General features: G+C 47.8%; 1 protein-coding gene across 6 annotated transcripts in view; it reads right to left on the reverse strand.

Moving 5' to 3' along the window:
- Cacna1d (calcium voltage-gated channel subunit alpha1 D) overlaps nucleotides 1-20831 on the reverse strand; it is a 458457-nt gene that overhangs the window by 47657 nt on the left and 389969 nt on the right. For all 6 annotated transcript variants that reach the window (XM_021182191.2, XM_021182190.2, XM_021182193.2 and 3 more), the window contains 10 exons: nucleotides 19297-19356; nucleotides 16986-17092; nucleotides 15153-15240; nucleotides 13940-14047; nucleotides 13806-13858; nucleotides 12288-12434; nucleotides 10477-10678; nucleotides 8368-8526; nucleotides 6786-6896; nucleotides 1288-1371 (listed from right to left, as the gene is read on the reverse strand). In XM_021182191.2, the coding sequence (XP_021037850.1) occupies nucleotides 1288-1371; nucleotides 6786-6896; nucleotides 8368-8526; nucleotides 10477-10678; nucleotides 12288-12434; nucleotides 13806-13858; nucleotides 13940-14047; nucleotides 15153-15240; nucleotides 16986-17092; nucleotides 19297-19356 (1119 nt within the window). The remainder of the gene's footprint in view (nucleotides 1-1287; nucleotides 1372-6785; nucleotides 6897-8367; nucleotides 8527-10476; nucleotides 10679-12287; nucleotides 12435-13805; nucleotides 13859-13939; nucleotides 14048-15152; nucleotides 15241-16985; nucleotides 17093-19296; nucleotides 19357-20831) is intronic.

The raw sequence follows: 20831 nt of genomic DNA on the forward strand, positions 1-20831 counted from the left end.
AGGCAAAGCAGAGCGCTGGTGTGGCCGGGGCAGCCCTGGACTGGCAACACAGAACAGAAGCCAACATCACACAGCAGCACTTCCCCCACCACCTTGAGGAGTACACACACTGACATCCACTAAAGCCTGCGGATGAACGCAGTACAGGCCAATGGACAGGGCCCTTTCCTGCCTGCCTTGGGCCTTCACTTGAGCAAGCCAGTACTTCCCTTCTCAAACTCTGATGTTTGAGTTGTCAGACTGCTCGTGGCGGGGCCTGCCTCACCTATTACGGAGGTGCTCCCTTGTTAATGATAAACTGAACGTGACAAGAGGGTACGACTCTCTCCTGAAACACACCAGCAACACTCTTTGGGGATGGAGGGTCAGAGTCACCAGCTAGATTGAAAGCAGACTCAAAGCTAGGAGGACAATGACAGTAATGATCTCAAAGCCAGACACAGCTCTAGAGATCTCTGTGACATCCCAGAACCCTGTGGGTATAAGGCCACATTGTTAAAAGATGGAGTATGATGTCTTAAAAATAACTATTTTGGTTCCAAAGTGGCAACTTCACACTTATGTCTTCATTCCTTAAGGGGAAGGGATGAAGAGAGGGCAAGGGAGAGGAGACCACTAATTAACTGAGTTTCATCTTCCAAAATGAATTAGTGTCTATAATTCTGTGCGCATGGGCATTCACGGGTGGGCCTGCCAGTCTCTTCTACATCAGACGGAACGAAAGCAATCACGTTAAGGGACACAAAGTTGGCTACTTACATTCACTTCAGTTATAGCAATATCAACGACGCTACCAACAACAATTAAGGCATCAAAAGTGTTCCATGCATCAGTGAAATAGTGCTGTTAGGCAAGCATTCAGAAGCCACAGAAGACAGGAAGCACAACAGGAAAAAAAAAAAGAAGAAAAGGACAGCGTTAACAATGTGCCACTCGACTACTTGAAAAACTGCCCCGAGACAAACATGTCAGAGATAACGTCACTTTGGATGGATTTTGACAGAGCCAATGGAGACAACCAGAGACACCCTATCTTACCTTGCCTACTAGTGCCTGGGGTCAGTGGTGCCAGAGTCAGCCCTGCAAAGGTGATTTGTGTCTGCAGAGGCCTTTAGGCGAAGGCTCTACTCTAGAAGGTTCTTTCCCACAACCTCTGTGAGGAAATGTCTAGTTTCCAATCATGTGTGACTGGGATCTGTGACTTGTCCAGGTGATGCCACATCAGGGCAGGGAGCAGAATGTGCAGAGAGGAGAGAGAGGACGCAGGCCACACAGGTGCATACTTACGTCGGCTTCGCTGAGGGCCACGTCTATAATGCTGCCGATTACGATGAGGGAGTCAAACGTGTTCCAGGCGTCACTAAAATACCCCTGGACAGAGCAGGCAGGGGCAGATGTTTATGAGCGCTTATGAAGGGCACATCACATGGATCATATGAGGGGACACATCCGAGTCCCCACAGCACCCATGGCAACCAGGGGCGGGGCCAGGACAACTAGGGGAGGGGTCAGGACAACCGGGGGAGGGGCCAGGAAAGCCAAAGGGGAGACAACAATACTGTCCACTGATAGAAAGGGGCACAGAGGGGTGGTCGTGCTCCCATGTGTGTGAGTATAGGCATGAACACACACACACACACACACACACACACACACACACACACACACACGAGACCTATGGCCCTGGGTAGATAGAAGGTAACCTTGCCCTGGCATCCACCCCAAACCCTCATGAGCTGATGAAAGAGTGAGACTCCCATATACTTCCCAGAGTCTCTAAGCTCCCCTCTTGTCCCTTTTCCTACTTGAAGCCACCAGGTCAGCAGCCTCCCTCCCTCCTCACTAGTCCAGCAAAGATAACAGGCTATGCGGTGCAGCAGCATTCCTAAGAGCTCTTGGCTTAAAGGACACAAAGAGACTCCTCTAAAGGTCACAGCCTATAGAGAGACAGGTACAGAGATGCAGAGAGCTTTAAAGCAGAGCCCCGCAGCAGAGGAACTCTCGATTGTGGACTAAAGACAAGCCGAGGCAGGTCCTGTGGGAGAAAGAGTTCTGGGGGTGGAGAGGGAGCGTCAGGGATCCCAGTCGGCTAGTGGCTAATGGCTGCCTTCTACCCTCCCTGGTTTTCTATGTTCTTTCCCTCTTCCAGGCTAAGCAAACTCCTCTAAATTCCCCCAACAACTTCCCTGGCTCTTTCCCATCTCCTGATACCTGTGCAACCCTCTGACCACAATCAGCTCAGATCCACTTCCTCTTCTGAGGTCAGACAAGTGCCAGTTCTCTCATGGAATTTTCCCAGATCCTTCTGACAACATATATATCTCACATCTTCCCTCATCCATCCAGAAGGCCCACCACACCAAAGCTTCCCAGGATGAGGACAACGTAGCCTACTCTGTTATCACCTCTGTCAACCCTGTCAGTCACCCAGACCATGGTCACATCCTTCTCCACAAATCTATATCCTAGTTTCTCCTGGTTCTCAGTTTTTAGGTCTTAGTATCTTGTATCAGTTCTAATATACTTGAGACTTACAAGTTCAGATGTGTATTTATGTTTTCTAGGCTCTTTGCACTACATGCCTAGCTGGCACCTGTTGACTCCCGACACCCCTGGGAAGCCACGCTGAAGGAGGTGGGTACAGTCTGTACAGAGCCACAGGCTCATAGCTGCCAGGGCAGTCCTGCCAGGGTCTGTCTATAAGCCAACTGTATCTTGAATCGGTAGCACATGTTTTAAGAATAAAGATCTAGGTCTGAATTCTAGAAAAGAGGGGCCCAGCACAGGTACAGTGAATATCCTCACAGCTGAATTAAGCGTTGAGTTTGACGTGTTGAGGCCTGGAACCTATGAACAACTGCACGGCTAGAGGATTTCTCCGCAGACCCACAGCGTTTTATTGCACGGTGGAAAGGGTAGACGTGTTGACGCCTAACCCCGGAGTGGGGTTCTTTCTGTTTACTACTAACAGCGCTCCCCATCCTTTGGCAGCAGGATGGCATTCACTCTGACTGCTGCTTACTGCTTCTTACTGTTCCCTTTGTTACTACTGACAATGAGACTCCCAGCCTCAACTTCAGTGACTTCTGATCTACTCTTTTTCTCCTTTACACCCATGGTGTCTCTCACACTGGCTCCCTCAGTGGCTGCCACTCAGACACTTCTCTGAAGTTCAAGGATAGTCAAAATTGTCCTGCATCAAACCCAGCAGGAATGTTTGCTCAAAGGAACAGGTTACACCTTCTTAGCTTCCCAATGGAGGGAAACCAGGCATCCCTGAGGTATGGATTTGTGATGTAAAACATGTGGTCAGAGGCAAGATAAGGAGCTAGTCTAGAATGCAGAGAGTTTTCTGCTCCCCTCCCAAGGGAGTCTTCTGACACACAGGGCAGCTGGTCACAGGGTACCTCCAGCATCACAGAATACTCTTAGATTATACAGTTGCGAGCGAGTACCAAAAAGTTCTATAACTGGCAGCATCACTGCAGACTATGCTGATGGACAGGTCCTTCTCTGTTTTGTTTTGCTTTGTTCTTTTCTTCCTCACAGATTCTCCTGCAGAGTGGAATGTGTTCTGTTCCTCACCCCAATGCTAAGACTACAGAAACACTCCTGGAGCCTCAAAGACTAAGCCTCCTTCCCTCACTTCCTGACTGGCTGTATATTACAAGCTCTGTTTCTCTTATCTTGTCTGACAGAGCTGCAAGAAGGGAGCCACCTGCCTCGGGACCTTGCGCAGCACCTCCTCTTGTAGCTCCTTTTTGTCTCTACTATGATCAGAGTTCCCACCATGGGCCAGTCCTGTCTGTGTTTAAGCTGTTCTTCATGGAGCCTTTCCTGGCCCAGTGTGGGGGATAAAATCCCTTCAAATCAGCAAGAGAAGAATTTGACACTTGCTGGGAACTTTTTGGAAATCTGATAGACTAAGAAAACCTTTCACAGTTTCAAAATGGTGCCCGGATCCTTAAGAGTTCACAGACTTACAGGTTGATAGTCTCTCATCTACACCACAGGAGGTTTCGTGGTACAAGTGGCTGGTGTCAGAGGCTCGGGCCAGGTGGCACTGATAGGAGTCCAGGGGAGGCAGAAATGCCAGCCACCCCTTCTTCCCACACAATGCTTCCCTGTTTAGCAGCCTCCTATCTCTTGAAATCACTACCTTGGTAGCATGACTCAGCTCCTCGGCCCGTCATGCATCAAAGACACCATGGTTTGTCACACAGGGTCCATCCCCACCCACCCTCCTAGCTGAAGGACACACTCCTCTATAACTGAACTCTGAAGCCAGTTCCTCCCTTCCTCCCTCCTCCCTCCTTCCCTCCCTTCCTTCCTTTCTTCTTTCCTTCCTTCTGTCTTGTCTTTCTGTCTGTCTTCCTTCCTTTCTTTATCTCTAAGTGCTTGAAAAGAGTGAGTTAGCCTCATGCAACAGCTTTTATTATTCAGAAATATTCCTGAATCTGACACTTAGGTTAGTGTGCCAGCTAGTTTTTAGTTTGTTTGTTTGGTTTTTCTCAAGTCAGGATTTCCCTGCATAGTTCTGGCTGGCCTGTAACTCAGTCTGTAGATCACTAGTTAATTTTAATTATCAGTCAGACATAACCTAGACTCAGTGGTGAAGAGAATCTTAATGAGAAAGTCTTTGGATTCTGTTGTCCTGTTGGCAAGTCTTCGAGCAATTTTCTTAACTGAGCCAACTGAAGTGGGAAAGCCTACCCTGGACATGGCTGCCACCAAGTCCTGGACTGTCTAAGTGTAGAGAGGTAGCCTGCAGACCTGACTAACTAGGACAGAGGTACCCCTACTGGCTGCTTTGTGAGAGCACCTCTCACTGGGCTTGGCTGGTAAGCACTGAGTGTATTAAAGGCCAGGGGGGACTTCAGGGAGAGCGATGTCTTGGCGACTCCATTCTCCTTCCATTGTCATGCACAAAGTAATATAAGTCACCAAGAGCAAGGGTGCTGCTGTTATTTTAAAGGTTCTCTGGATTACAATCTGAGGTCATATAAGGCCATGAAGATATCTTGTTAAGCAAAACTCAAAGCAGTGCACTTGTTGGCGGAACCGCCTGACAAAAACTCTGGTCTTTTAGTACTGACAGCATATTAGCTTCTGTGGTCCAGCAGTATTGCTCATCCATTCACGTGACCCTGAGTGCTCTTCCCAGGCTTAGAGACTCATTGGACCAAGGATCAAAGGGCCAAGCCACTGATGTAGTAGCCTTCAAGGCTATGTGCATATAAGCACGCTCTCACATACTCACACACATATGCACCCAAATAAACACACCCTCTTACATGCTCACATGCTGTGGGGTGTGTGTGTGTTCTCCTCAACTTGGACAAGCTCTCAAACCTTGCAGAGCTGCATTACCAGGTACAGGGTTGATGGGAAATGTTCCATGGGAATGTCTCATGTACATTTCTCAAGACCCTTCCACATTCTCGCTCTGCAACCTCTTCCATCAGTTCAGACAAATATTGTTCAAAGAAGAATAGGAGAGAGAGAAGCAAACCCAAGTCTCCAAGGAAGATCCGATGGACTTGGAAAAGGAGGGAATGTTTATGTATGGACAAGTCACAGTACGTAACATCTAGCCATGCGTAAGGTGCCAAATTTGACCCCACTGCAATCACCGCAATTAATCACTTACAAAATGTCCTTTCTTTTCGGTCCACAAAGATCCGATTAAAGATTGCCTAAGAATTACTTCAAATTAAAGAAAGGCACAGGATGGAGTTCAAATTCTGTATAACTAGAGCGTACGTGAAACCAACCATTTCTGAAGCCGTGTTTGTTGGCTACCTCCACACAGATTGAAAACACCTAGGACCAGGCTCTGTCATTCTCTCTTTCTGAGAGTCATGGTCTATGCTAGGAAGGAGACCCCACTAGTCAGCTCAGCTTAGCTCCTCAGTCTAGGGCTTTAGACTGAAGGCATACCATTGCTTGAAGATGGTGGTGACGGTGTAACTGTGGCAGCAATGGTCTCCAGTACAGCACTACATAGCAGGCACCCTTTCAATACTGTATATAACAGCCCCTACACCTGGACTATGGATATCCTCATAGAACAGAGGAGGAAACTAAAAGGGCAGTGAAGTAACTCACTTAAACCAGCAGGATCTTATTGCAGATGTCTCACAATTATGCTCTTTGATGCCAAGCTATGTGGTTTGTTACATCACAGCCTTCAGGCTTTGTGGGACAGAACTGACTCCTTCCCAAAGAAGATGCAGTTCGCTCATTCCTTCAACATAGTGTAGCATAGGTCATGCCTCATTTTCTTACAAGCAAGGGAAACTTTTCTAAATCCAACAAATTAAAAAAAAATGGTGGATGAGTAAGAGGTACTAGAACTTTCCATACGTGGTAAAAAGGATGCCGCAGACAGCAACAAATAGAAGCTGTCTTCCTGCTAGAGATCTCAGAGTGAAATCAGGGTCAATTGTTTCTGATGATTATCAGACAACCCCTCAGTGCTCAGATAATGAGCTACGCTTTCCTGAGACAGCATGACATACCATTCTAGACACAGAAAACCAGGTTTTACAATGATCATCAGCTTACAGATTCTTAATTCTCTTCTCTCTTTTTCTCAGAACTGTTTTCATAAGGGTTTTGGTTTTTGCGCGTTTATTTTCCCACATGTATACAGACGTCCTAATCAGATCTTGATGTTCTCAGATGGTAGCCTACTTAGCTAGCAGAAGAGTTAGCATAATTCAGTAACATGAGGCTGAAAGGAAGTAGGCCCTTCTTTTTGTAAAGCAGGGCCAGCAACTTACCTTGGGCTTGAAAGCAATGACTTTCAAAACCATCTCAACAGTGAAGACCCCTGTGAAGACCATGTTCAGAATGTCCATAGCATCATTGAACATCTTGGACTGCTCATAGTGCTGTGGATGAAGGCAGAGGTAGTGATGTCAAAACCTCACGATCTCATCTGTGCAATGGGAGATCCCCTGACATCTGCACCCCGGGGTCATTTCCCACCCTCTTGTACAGCATCTTCTGCCAACATTCAAGCCAGTACACTGCAAAGGTCATACAGTAAACTTCCCCTAAACGTGGGGAGGTTGGGGGTGGTGGTGGTTCGTGACACAATGAGGATGTTCCGATGATGGAGGAAATAAATGCCCATCCTTTCAGTTCAGGGTAAGGGGAAGCCACCCTTTCTCTGTTGGGAATATCTCTCAGGTCCTTGTCTAACACACTGCAGATACTATGGGTAAAGGCAGAGTTCGATTAGTGGTAAATCCTATACTTTTTAGGTTTATGTCTCATTAAAGGGAGTATTACTGGGCTTCACACTCTCCCCTAGATCAGCACACAGACCTTTTCATTATCAAGTGTAAAACAGTGTCTGAAAATGTTGCTTGACTATGGGCCTGGCTTCTACAGAAGCTGAGGGTTTGAGTTGCTTAAGTTCTTCAAGCCCGGGCAGAACCTGGTTGTAGACCTTGGTCCTGGCTTCCTGACCTAGTGTCATATCTATCAGACAATAACTTCTTAAAGGTTCACTGTCATCACCGCTCTGCAATCTGACTTGGTCAGGATCAGCAAGAAGTTGCTGTAATTCAGGGCAATATTGCAAAAAACTAGGAAATCATGCACTACCACACCAGGAGCCCCTAAAGTCAGGAATGTAATTTCGGTTTTCCTTTTCAACATTTAGTGCCACTGGGGCAGGTTCAGACCAAAGTGTCAGACTTTAGGGCTAGAGAGACAGCTCGAAGGCTAGGAGCAAGAACCTGGGTTCAGTTCCCGGCACCCACACGATGGCTCACCGTTACCCATAACTCCAGTTCCAGAAGATTCAAAGCCCTCTTCTGACTTCTGTGGGCACCAGGCTCACACATGGTGCCCATACATACATGGCAGCAAACACTCACACATGTAAAATTAAATTAAAATATCTAAAAATAATTTCAAAGTGCCAGACTTGAAGAATTCAGCGGAATCCTTTGCTCTGAGGTAGAAGTGGCAGATCTCCCATGTTACTCATAAAGACAGTGTGGTGTGAAATAAGGCTCTCATGACCACCAGCTGGTAAGGATAGAGCCAGGGCAGAAGCTGAGGTCTGCTTTGGTACTCAGTTGCTCTTGGGTCCCATGATCCATACTGAATACCACACCCAGGTTCCATGGGAGCAACACCCACAGCCATCTGCCCAGGCAGAGAAACGTGACCTTATGTGTCTGCTGTGACAACAGTCAGGCAGAGCAGACCTCTGGACACACTGGTCCAGGATTATCAGAGAGTCAGACTCCTTCTCCTAGGAGGTTCAGCATGCTGCTGTCGGGCTCTGGGGTAGAGGGGACGTGGGGCACACCTAGACCTGGCTCCCGCCATGATCTCTGTTCTTACCTGCATGGCCAGGCAGAGTGTGTTGAGCATGATGAGGACAAACATCATGTATTCGAACGGTGAGGAGTTCACCACGTACCAGAACTTGTACTGGTATGGGTTTTTGGGGATGTATCTCCTTAAGGGGCGTGCTTTCAAGGCATATTCAACACACTGACGCTGCAAAGGTAAAAAAGGATGATAAAAAAAAAAAACCCGAGGGGTTTTGAGAGCCTCCAGGGAAGGAGCACATAGTGGCATCTTCCAAGAAGAGCTCACTCTGGCCTTCCAGGAAGGGACCATGAGCAGCAGTGAAGAAGCCCCATGGGGTCTCGGGGAGGATCTTGCATTTGCCTCACGGTGACTTCAGAAGTAAGTGGAGCAGCCACTGTACTGGCAGGGATCTGTAGACACAACTCAGGCATATTTTGCTGAGGCTCTGCAGGGTCTCTTAGGGGTGGGTGTCAGGAGGACCTAAGCAAGCCTTGTTAGGACCTTTCCTCTCTGGCAGCAGGTGGTGATACTAGGTTGTCCACAAGAGGAAGCCACCTAGTGGCAGGCATGAAATCTTCAAGAGCCATTGAGGCTGAGTTTCCTTCCTGAGGTTGGAGGCTCTCTGGATACTCTAGCAGATCCACAGAAGACGCCTGTCCAGGCTTACGGGAATGGGAGCTTACCGCACTCAATTGAGCATCTCCAGAGAATGGTTAGTCATGAAGGGTAGGTCGAACTGAGGTTGGCTCTAAACAGAACACTGTCCTTCTACTCACTCAGGGATGGACACTAGTCTGGAGCCGGCCCAGAGGGAGCCTCCAGTTGATCTCAAGGCGTATTCCTGCTCTGCTCCCCCACATCTGTGCTCTAGACACAGCAGGCTTCAGACAAGTTTTCTGTGTTTGTGACTCTGTCACTCTGACTCCAGAGACACCAGATTCAAGGCTATTTGGGACTTGGGGTTCTCAAAGACACCACCACCCCTGCATAGTTCACTTGGCTATACCCTCACTTGGGTAGGCAAAGAGATAAGCCAGATTTCCCCCAGATTATCACTGATAGGATATACAAGGACACACTGACATAGGAAAAGTTCTTCCACAAACCATGTCAACTCACCCATCTTCACATTCCCAGGTACCACTTGGGCAGAGATACCTCCTAAGGCCATGGCCACCTCTATAATAAGCCTGCACTCCCAGACCATCCTCGATCATCTAGTTACCATAAAAGCAGAGATGCCCCTTACAGAAGACAGGGGGGACTCTCAGAAGAGACTTCCAATCTCATATGCTAAAGGTTCAAAAGAATGTCTAGGGGCACCTCCTTCATTCCGTCATAAATTATCTCTAAACAAGCTAAGGGGACAAGACCCTAGGAGCAGAGCTGCACCTAACGTCACAGAGCAGGTACAGGCAGAGCAGGGCCAGAGAACAGGCTCCCAGGTTCCTGGCTTTATCATAGTCAGAGCCAAGGCTCCTACTTCTACCAGATCAGCTAAGACAAGAAGGGTAAATGAAGCCAACAACTTTAGTGCCGTATTCAAAGTTTCTGACTCTTCCTATCAAGTGACAGCCTATTTCAGTTGAAGGCAACTGTGGTCCCTAAAAGACATCTGGCAATCTCTGGGAATATTTTCTTTCCCTGCTGGAGGAAATAGATTCCAGTGCGTTGAGTAGGTAGGGGACTGGGATTCTGCTTCCTCCCTACAGTTGTGCTTTGGAAGCACAAATGCGAACGAGCAGCTCGCTACATGAAGAACACAAAGATGAAGAAAGTTTATAGCGAGTATATGCTGAAGAGCCTCTCCATAGGGGACTGTGGAAGCTTACATGAGTGAACTCTTGCTCTGGACCACATTACCTACCACGCAGGAGTCTAAACCATCACCAGTCAGCCACGACCATGGGTTATGCCCTCAGCCTTCTCTAATTACTCATCACAAGCATGGGGATTGGTTTCCCCAGTCATAGTCTAGTCTGTGTCTGGTGACCAACTCTACAGAGACTCAACATGGCTGACAGTGTGCTCTGAACAGGGCCTGAGCCCTCTCCTCTGGGTAGAGAAAGCCACCGAGGGAGGAGGTGCTCTGCTCTTGCATGAGGGACAGAAGCACAAACAGTGTATGACTTTAACCTGATTTTTGTCCAGCTCACAGTTCTTATACTCTTTTTCTCCCTGTTCCTGGAAGGTGACGATGACGAAGCCCACAAAGATGTTCATCATGAAGAAGGCAACGATGATGATGTAGATGATGAAGAAGATGGAGATCTCCACACGGTAGTTGTAGACAGGACCAACATTCTCACCGTTTGAATCAATAGCTTTGTATAGCAACCTGGGGGACAGGAAAACTAAGTAAGAGCCCAACAACCCCACAGTCCAAGTAGCTCAGCCCACTGCGCTGCCTGATGCTCCCAGAATTCATCTGCCCAGTCGCTGTGTGTGTTGGGGGAGGGACATGAAGGCCTTTGAACACAGCTGGGTCACTGAGGCCTTAGGCCTCAGGCACAGATAGCTGGTATGTAGATGAGAGGTTACCCAGATAGAATCATTCAAAGGATATCTGGAGACCTGAGAAATCAAAAGAACTTCACAAACAGTCAGCAATGCAACCTCCCACGAAGAGATAAGAGATAAAGTGAATCACATTGACATACTGAAGGAACTGAAAATTGTGTGTGAACTGACAGATACCCTGCACCCAAACAGAAAGTTCCAACATACAGCAGAACTCTGGAGAAGGGCACCACCATAAAACACCCCAACTTAGACTAGCCCACTCTAATGCAGTCCAGGACCCCAGCCCATGGTGAAAAGGCATTCACATCCTCTCCTTTCATCTTTACTTCTCTCTAGCAGGGCAGATATCACCACCACTCCCTTTTTATCGAAGGTCAGAAAGGCATCTGAGTGCCAAGGTCACAAGGTCAACAATCCTCAGCAGCAGAGTCCAGGGCTGGGCTCTGGCCCTGTAGCTCCGAGCCCCAGGCTGGTTCACATCCTGTCAGCTGCCTCAGTGGCTAACTGAAGCACAGCACCCCAAACCTGATGTTACCAAAGTGTCTTGTCAGGGTGGGGCTCTTACAGCACACCTCCTTCTTCCAAGATCAGTTTCCTAGTGAGCAAGTGCTACTCAAGGATCCAGAGAACTTCTGTCACAGCCACTCCTAGAACCCTGGCAGCCAGCAAGAACCAGCCTGGGCACTCCCCTCCTGAAGCTCCTCTGGGCATGGAGCACATGAAGAAAGGTAGAAGGATACCCGAGGTTCCCCCTTGCCCTTTCTTTTCTTTCTTTTTTATGTTCTGGGATCCATACTCACCCAGATCCCAGCCACACATTCAGATTCTCTTCTGTACTAGGTATGTCTATGAGACATTTCTACTAGCTCTGGGCTCTGGGCTCAGAGCAAGCACAGTGTCTCAAACATTCTATATCTTCCACATTGTCTAGCACAGCATGTTGCATGGGGTTTACAACAAAGGCATAATTTATGAATGAATGTATAAGCACCTCCATGAAAGAAAAGTGGCAACTGCCCATGGCTGGCACACACATGAATGCTCATTCTGTATCAAAATGAGTGGAAGAGTGAATGGCAGTTTGGATGCTGTCAAATCCTCTTTAAGAGCATCAGAAGTGCAGCTACCAACAGAAGTTTATACAACAAATGTCTCTTAGGACCTCCTTAACCACACCCAGAGATGCTGCCCAGGTACCTCCCGTCTGAGAGCCAGAAGGAAGGCGCAGATGTTTAACACCTGCCTGTTCAGATGGAGGAGCCATGGTGGGCAAGAAATGATGACAATTTACCCAGTGTTAGTCACAGGCAAGCTCATTAGCTGTGAAGAGCAAAAGTCGAACCTACTCAAGGAAGGAAGACAGCATGGAGTCGCTAAGGAGCAGATACGGACCTCGTGGGAGATAGAACATTCTTTATACTCACGCGGGCCAGCCCTCAAAAGTTGAGACTGTGAACAGCGCCATCATAGCCGAAAGGACATTGTCAAAATTGAAATCACTATTTTGCCAGATCCTCTCACGGACCACAGGACTGTCAACATCGCCGTCCTTATAAAGAATGAAAAGTCCCCTGTAGAGGAAAGGCATTAGAGTCATCCTGGCTTCACGCATGACAGTATTAGTCCCACGCTAGAACATTACATGTAGTTTCAGCCAGGCCATGCACCTGAGCACAGGCCAGGCGGAGTTTCTCCCCTGCTCTTCCCACATTTAATCTGCTCTATAGCTCAAGTAACTCCCTAGTACTGTCTAGTGCAAAGTGGACTCTCTGGGGCAGGAACAGCTAGACAAACAGTGTGGACCTGTTGGCAATTAGCTCTGACCAAATGGTAACTTGTTTCTCACATAAGACAGGCTGGGAACACATGTGGAAGAATCAATACTTTGGCCATGGAGAATTCCATAAACTCTTGAGAAGCAAGCTGGGGTATCTGCTTGTCCACAATATAGTTTCAACAAATCTCTTCCTTTATCTACCTTTGATATTACCAATTTTCCTTCCAAAACAATTCTGTAACTGCTGTCACACACCATTTCTTACAGAACTGTACTTGTGGATGGAGCCCAGGGATAAAGCCCATTACTGTCATTTCCTAACAACAGGCAGCTAGAGGGAAGGCCCTGCATAGCCACACTGTGGCTGCACTAATCAACTTGTGCAGTGCTCTGCATCCCCCTGCCCGGGGCCGATAGCATCTTTGAAGCTGTATGTAGTCATAGACAAACGGGACCTGACACCCCCACAGCCACGTCATTTATTCAAGGAAGCCCAAACCAAAGCATACGGGGCAGGCAGCTGGACCCCTGCAGGATGTAACTCTAAAGGCCAAGGACATAGCGTTTCTGTGGCCGTAAGCTCTGAGTAATGTATGCATGGACTGGGAAAACTCCATGTTGACTGAGCATCTTGAATTATGAGATGTGAACATTTCTTGCTGTTTCTTCTTTGTTGGCGGTTGTGAAGAGAAATGTGCCAAAATGTGGGTCAGAATCAAAATAGGACCAGGGAGCAAAGACGGCCAAGTCTTCCAGAAGAGGGTAGCCCATTCCTGAGCCCTGGGAGTGGAGCTGTAAGTTTGACTTGGGAGAGTACTGTTCACATTCCTCAGATACTGGTTGGTGGCCCTCGGTCACGTATTTCAGGGCTCCTTCCTCCAGCAGACAGGCTCCATACTAAGGAGTTAGAGGCACCTACATTCTTTTGGGATGATAAAAATGTTTCAAACCTTGAGAGAGGCCCTGACTAAACAATGACTGACCACACTGAATCAACATGATTTTACTTTACTTGAGTTTTGCCTAGACTTGAAAATATAAACAAACAACAGAAGACCAAGCGCCATCCTTCCAGGCCTGAGCTCAGGGGACAGGCCTTGACAGAAACCTCTGAAATGCTAAGCTGACTGGATCCAATTCCCTAGGCTGCTCTTGGGAAACCCACCTGCACTCCTCAGGGTTACTTTTGGCTTCATCTGTGCAACGGTAGAACTTCCCCTAGATACAAAGCAGACAGAACGTCAATGCAGGCTCTCCTTATGGAACCCAACTCCCGCCCTGGGCAAGACACACACCTACCTTGAACAGCTGGACCCCAATGCATGCAAACATGAACTGGAGCAGGGTCGTGACGATCATGATGTTGCCAATGGTTCGGATGGCCACAAAGACACACTGGACCACGTGCTGGGGAAGGAACACACACAGAGGATGGGGGGCTGCTATTCTCTTCCCTGGTTTTAGCCATTAGGTGAGTTAACACCAGGCCAGGGCCTCTACGTTAAGGTGCACTTTGAGCTGAATTTCTAACTGTTCTAACCTCATTGTGGTCAATTTGCACGTTTTTATTAATCTTGTATTGCACCTATCCATTGCATGTGTGCACTGTGCACGGGTGAGTGTGGAGCCAGAGGACATCCAGAAGCTGCTGCCCTCTTCCACACGAGGTCCATGGACTGGACTCAGGTCGTGAGGCTTAGTGGCAAGCGCCTTAACCTGCTGAGCCATCCTACTGGCCCCCAAAACACCTTTCTTGGGCTTCCTCTGAAGAAGTTGGTTTAGTTGAAAGAAACCCCTCTTGCTCATAGGCTCAGAGGCTCCCCATCCCAGAAAGACTTTACAGAAGTGTAAACCTTTTAGTCTGGTATGTACTCCACATGCGAACATTTACAACTTAAACACACAAGAAAAATTATTGAGAAAGAAGTACCCAATAATTACTGTAATTATAATAACTAGTATCTCTAATTAACAAAAAAGTAATTTCTGGTGTGTGTGTGTTTGTATGTATGTGTGTGTGTGTGTGTGTGTGTAGCAGTACATGTTATGTGGGTACATGCTCCCACAAACACACCTGTTCTTTGAGGAGAGCAGAAGAGGATATTGCATGTCCTGCTATATCAGCCTTGACTTTAGACTCTAAAGATGGGCACTCTCAAGGAACCCAGAGCAAGAACAGCCACCAGGAAGCACCTTCCTGTCTTGGGCACCTCACACATAGTGCTGGGTTTTCCAGTGTGTGAGAACACGCATGGCTTTTTACACAGGCTCTGGGAGCTGACTCAGCTCATGCTCGTGCTAAGGCTCAGCAAGTGTTCTTACCTACTGAGTCTTTTGTCTTTCATCCTTAGAATGATGGTATGTGGCAGAGGCAGCCTTTTTGGTTTTTCTTTTGGTGGAATTGTTCCACTCTGAAACCCAGCAGGCCTCAGTTCACCTCCAGACAAGAACAGTTAGTAACTGCAGCCATCCCCAACCCAAGACAGCCCCACTCAACAGAGAGGGTCAATACCTTAAGTCCCTTTGCTCTGTTGATTGCTCTGAGAGGCCGCAAGACCCTCAAAACCCTCAGAATCTTCACAACGGAGATGGCGCTGGACCTAAGGAGGGACAAAGCAAGCAAGCGGCTGAGTTACAGCTGGTTAGGAGCCCGGAGAGCAGTTGCTTAATGTGATCATCTCTTAAAGACACTTCACAACCGTGTGGAGTCTCTCTACTCCTTTATGCCATAAAGCGGGCCTCCTGCCTCCTGTGGGACCTGACAGAGCCCCTATTTCAGGCCTACAGTTGCCTTTTTGGCAAAATTTTCAAACTTTGTTATGTTCATGTAAACACTAGGTTCCTGACTTCTAGATTTCCGTGTTTAAGTCTGGGGACCCGTGCTTTGGTACCAGAGCTCTTCTGGCCTTCAAGTAGCTACATCCGGTAGGAGGGGTGAGCACGCACACCTGGGGGTGGGGGTGGGGAATTGCAGTATGCTCCTCCAAGGTGGGGAAGATACGGCGTGACCACAGGGGCAGCTGAGAAGGCCTCTCAGGGAGGTGGTGCCAAGTGAGTCCCAAGGGAACAGAGAGTTAGCTGACAGAGGGGGGCAGCAGCAGTGCATACTGAGGCAGCTGCACCTCAGCACCCCAGATGTCCGGGTGTGGCTGAAGCACAGGCCTTGGGGATGGGGGAGTGTGTAAAGAAGAGAAGCCAGAAAGAGTGTGGACAGCTCAGAGCCGTGAAGAGACTAGTCTGGAGTTTCTACCAGGAAATGAGCTCAGAGCTTAGGTTCCCAGGCATCGGCCAGAGGGACAATGTCCTAAACAGCAGGCTGGACTCTGACTGGGTAAACAGAAGGACTGGCATCAGATAAACAAAACCCTAAACTTGGCACTCCTCAGGAGCGGGCTTTAGTCAGTCAGGAAAAGCTGCTACTTCCTTTATCTGTCCCCATGGTCAACAGACAATGGGCATGGAGCTGCTGACTTCCCTGACCAGCCTACAACAGACAAAGCCCCTTGCTAACTCTCAGGCTGTCCTCGCCCGCACCCACCCTCCTATCACTACCTGTCCCCACAAAGCTGACAAGGCTTTTCCTGCAGCCTGCTGTTCTCTTCCCCTCGTCCTGACCCCCTGACCTCAGATACAGCCTAGGAGTTTGATTCCCAAATAAACTGTCTTTCTTCCCACAGAGTGGCCTAGTTCTGTGGTTTCCCAGTGCCTGGCTTACAGTTCTCTTCAGGTTCCTAGAGCTAAGGGGCTGTGTACACGTGTGCACACATGGGACAGCTCAGAAGCACAGAAGCTCACAGGCCAGCAAAAAGTGAAATGAGGCCACAGAAGACACAAACTTGGGTGACTGCCCCGAGTATTGCACAGGGAGAAAAGGCAGTGTTCAGCTTTACCAGAGACTTAAGTGTCCCCAAGGTCACCGCAGCTGTCTATCCTGCAAACACAGGGAGAGGAAGGGATCCCAAGAGACCTTGGTGGTCTCACCAAGGCCAAGCTTTGCCTGAAGTGAAGGAAAACTGCCACCCTGAGAAAGGATGCTCGAAGTCTTCGACCAGGCCTGAGAAGAACCCTATTTGTCCTCTGCTAGTCAAACTGTCTTTCTTTCATCAGCCATTGAAAGCTAGTTCTGAAGAGAATCATAAACTCAATCTAGCAGTAGGCATAAGGAAAAAAAGAAAAAGAAAAAAGAAAAAGAAAACAGAAATAGGAAAATACAAACGGCCCCAGCTCTTTCTGGTACAGGGCAAATTAAGCTGTTCTGGCTGTAATCGGCAGACGGTGCCCAGTCTGAGCAAATTAGGTCTAAGTTCCCTATGTAAACTCATTCTACGGACACATAAATACTTACTGAATCCCAAAGGACACCAGCGACACCCCAACAACCAGCATGTCCAGCAAATTGAAGTAGTTCCTGCAGAAAGCCCCTTTGTGCAAGAAGGCTCCAAAAGTTGTCATCTGTAAACAGAATCGCGTGGCGTTTATTCTCTCTCCTCCCCTCCAGGGTTCAAAACCAACCGAGCAAAAACCTGGGCTCTTCCCAAACTCTTGGCAGAAGTATGACCTCATTAATGGCTGCACACAAGGAAGACAGATGCACACCAGCAGGGCTGAGTGACTGTGTAACTTCTTTCAGCAGAGATGGAAAGAGGTAGCCAAGTGTAGGCACATTTGTAAAGAGACCAATTCAGCGTTTATTCAAATAGGAACAGAACTCTGGCACGTCCAAAATGCCAGTGTAGGGAGGGACTGCTCCTGACTATGCTTGTGGGAAGGCCTTCACTGCTTCACACCCAAGCTTACCTATACAGTGCTGGTCTGACGGCTCTAAGGCCACAGAGCAGAGTTTCATTGAACCTTCTCAGTGGGAGCTAGAACTCCTGATATACTTTCCAGCCTTAAATGGCTTTCACACTCCCAGCTCTGGTTACTCTCTAAGCATTGGCTATAGCAAGCGGGCTGTTGGGTGACGTCACGGCCAAGCTAGTCTTAGTCCCACTGAACACCTTGTTTAGCAACAACACACATAGTGAGGTTTCTACTGATGATAGGAAGAGCTCAACAAGGAAGTTCTCTGATGGGAAAAATACAGTGGGCTGGGCGTGGTGGCGCACACCTTTAATCCCAGCACTCGGGAGGCAGAGGCAGGCGGATTTCTGAGTTCGAGGCCAGCCTGGTCTACAAAGTGAGTTCCAGGACAGCCAGAGCTATACAGAGAAACCCTGTCTTGAAAAACCATTAAAAAAAAAAATACAGTGGTAAATAGCCCAGGCTTTTATTTGCCAAAGCCCAGAGTGAGTAACAGTTCAAAAAGGCAGAAAGAAAAGCAGAAACTCAATCAACCAGGTTAATGGCTCTATGGAACATGTTCTCTAATTCAGCTTAAAGGAGAGTCAGCAAATGGCAAAACCAAGAACCTGGAGTAGGGACTTGGCGAATTTTGTGCTGTTTTTTTTTTTTTTTTTTTTTTTTTTTTTTTTTTTTTTTTTTTTTTTTTTTTACCACGGGGCCATAAGCCTTGGCCACTGCTCTGCTCAGCCCCAGTGTAGAGGAAATGAAAACCAAACCCACTGGCCTATGGTTAGGCAAGAAAACCCTAACTTTTATAAGATTTGAACATATTTGGAAAGGGTGGTTTTGAACGCATTATCAACATCAGTGCCACAACAGGGCAACTCCCTGTCTTCCTTAATTGAGGTTTTGTAAGTGGAAGCTTTTGTGAGAAGCCCAGTCTCTAGTTGCCCAACATAAAGTACTTGTTTTAGATGCACACATAAAAGCCTCAAAATACTTTAAAGGCAACTGTAGTCACTTCATTTCCCAGCTTCTCCTCATGAGGAGTTGGCTGTAACAACAGTATCTGAAGGCTTAGCTTCTGGAGGCTCCTAGACCTCTGCTGTGTCTCAGGAAGGAACTCCCCCTTGGGGTGCTCACCGTCGGGACACAACACACACAGTGACACCACCTGGTAGGCCATGCACGGGCAGTTCATTCAGGAACACCTTTGCTCTGTGCAAATGTAAGCCCGTCCCATTGAAAGAGACACAGAACATCTCCACACAAGTAGACCCAGCTTAGCTTGCAAGACCCATTGCAAGAGAGTAGTGAGTTACTATTCAAGGACACAGAAGCCACCATGTAGTCCCAGGAGCAAGGGGACAGTGGCTCCTGCCACCTCACAGGTGCTTTTCTTCTCACTCTGATGTCAGGAAGGGGAGAAGGACATTCACACAGAGTGTTATATCCATTATTAGTGAACCAATTTCAGAGGATTTTTTTTTTTAAAGAACAAAATGCAATTCCAACTAGAATGTGAAGCCAACATAGCTTCTACATGCACTCAGAGTTAAAGAAAAACTGCAAAAACGCGTTGGAATGGCCACAGGTGAAAAAAAAAATCCTATAGTTTAAAAAAAAAGTTCAGCTTGATCACAGAAGAAAAAAAAAAAAGCTCAAAGCACTTCACGCATCTCTCCTGTGCTTCAAGCACAGGAGGGGCCGAGGTCAGAGGAGCTGGCCGGCCTGTTACCTTTAAAATGATCTCAAAAGCAAAAGTACCCGTGAAGATGTAGTCCGCATAACCTAGTATCTGGAAGGGAAGCAAAGAGCGCAACCATTACTGCTGTGGCTGCATAGACGAGGGTCAAGGAGAAATGCGTTACCTTTAACAGGATTTCAACCGTAAAGATGGCTGTGAAGGCATAGTCAAAGTAGCCCAGTATCTGCAAGGCACAACACACAGCAGTCAGCACAAGGCACAACACCCAGCAGTCAGCACAAGGGTGCCAGACTCTTGCCCAAGAGTAGAACCGCCAGCTTCTGTCCAGAGGCCCTTCTCCAGGCAGGACAACCTTGGGAAGGCTGAGACACTCAGAAGGGCCCCTCTCGCCCACCCAAAGCTCGTCTTTGCAACCACCAAGGAATGTTGGGGAGCCTTGCTTCCTTTACCCACTTAGGCTGACTGGCTTCCCAGGCTCCTATTGTGACCCAAAGGGACTTGTTTCTGAAAGTCTTGTGTTAATAACCTTCCCTCTGCATGGGCTCCCAGTGGGTTGTAGCACCTGATAAATGAGACTCACACACATTTGGCAGTTTTGAACTTGAATGAAATGCTCTGCTATCTAGCTGTGCCTCATATTGGTGAAGAAATACAATGTCAGTGATGGAGTTGAGGGTGCCAACCAAGCACAAGGCCCCGGGGATCTATTCCCAGCACCATATGGCTACTGTTTTTAACTTTTAAAAGCATAAGTAAAAATGCTAATTGCATCAAATGAAGTCAGAAAATTTCACGTGTTCCTGTCGACCCCGGAAAATGTAATCATCAAGTGATCTCCTGAACCCACCCACATATGCAGGGATGGCTCAGTCTGTGACTTCCTCCTGCCACGCTCTGTAAACTCTGCTTTCTTTCAAGGCTGACTCTGGCCTTTCTGGGTCCATGCAAAGACTATACTGACGTAGCATTCCGAATTTTAGTATAGGCCGCTCTATTGGCATTCCTGAAAATGTCACCTATTATCTATAAAATCTTCTGAGCTCCTGACGCAAGGTTCTTGATTTTTTCAGAGCCATTAAGACTCAGAATCAGGGCAAGTGGGCTAGGCACAAGAAGTCCGACCACCGCAACAAGCTTACTCATAGTGTGCTGAGGACCCCATGACTCTCAACTGGAAAGATATCAGGCAAAACTGCCAGTACACAAGCTTGTCCTGGGTGCTGATCTCATGGATATGTGTGCTGTGGCTTTATTGCATCTGTCTGTCTGTCTATCTACCTATCATCTGTGACACATGCATATGCCACAGTATATGTATAAAGATCAGAGGACAACTTTTAGCTATTAGTTCTTTTCTTCTACCATCTGAGTCCCGGGAATTGATCTCAGGTGGCCAGGCATGGTGACAAGTGCCCTTTGCTACTGACCTGTCTTAGCAGCCCATCTGTGGTTTTGAAAGAACTGAAGATATCGATGTTGGAAGGACTGTAGAGACCATTTGGCCTAGGATGCTAGGGCAGGGACATCTGCTCAGGCCACAAAGCCAATCACAGGCAAAGAGGCTGGTGGGTGTAGTTCAGAGTCTGAGGGCTTTGTTATCTCCTCTATAGGAGTCACCACTGGAGCATGCAATACCTCTCCTCCATGGACGTAGGGGAGCTCTCCTCAGAGGTAACCCTTTCCCAAACTTCCCATTTC

This window comes from Mus caroli, chromosome 14 (genome assembly GCF_900094665.2).
Source record: "Mus caroli chromosome 14, CAROLI_EIJ_v1.1, whole genome shotgun sequence".
Taxonomy (NCBI): domain Eukaryota; kingdom Metazoa; phylum Chordata; class Mammalia; order Rodentia; family Muridae; genus Mus; species Mus caroli.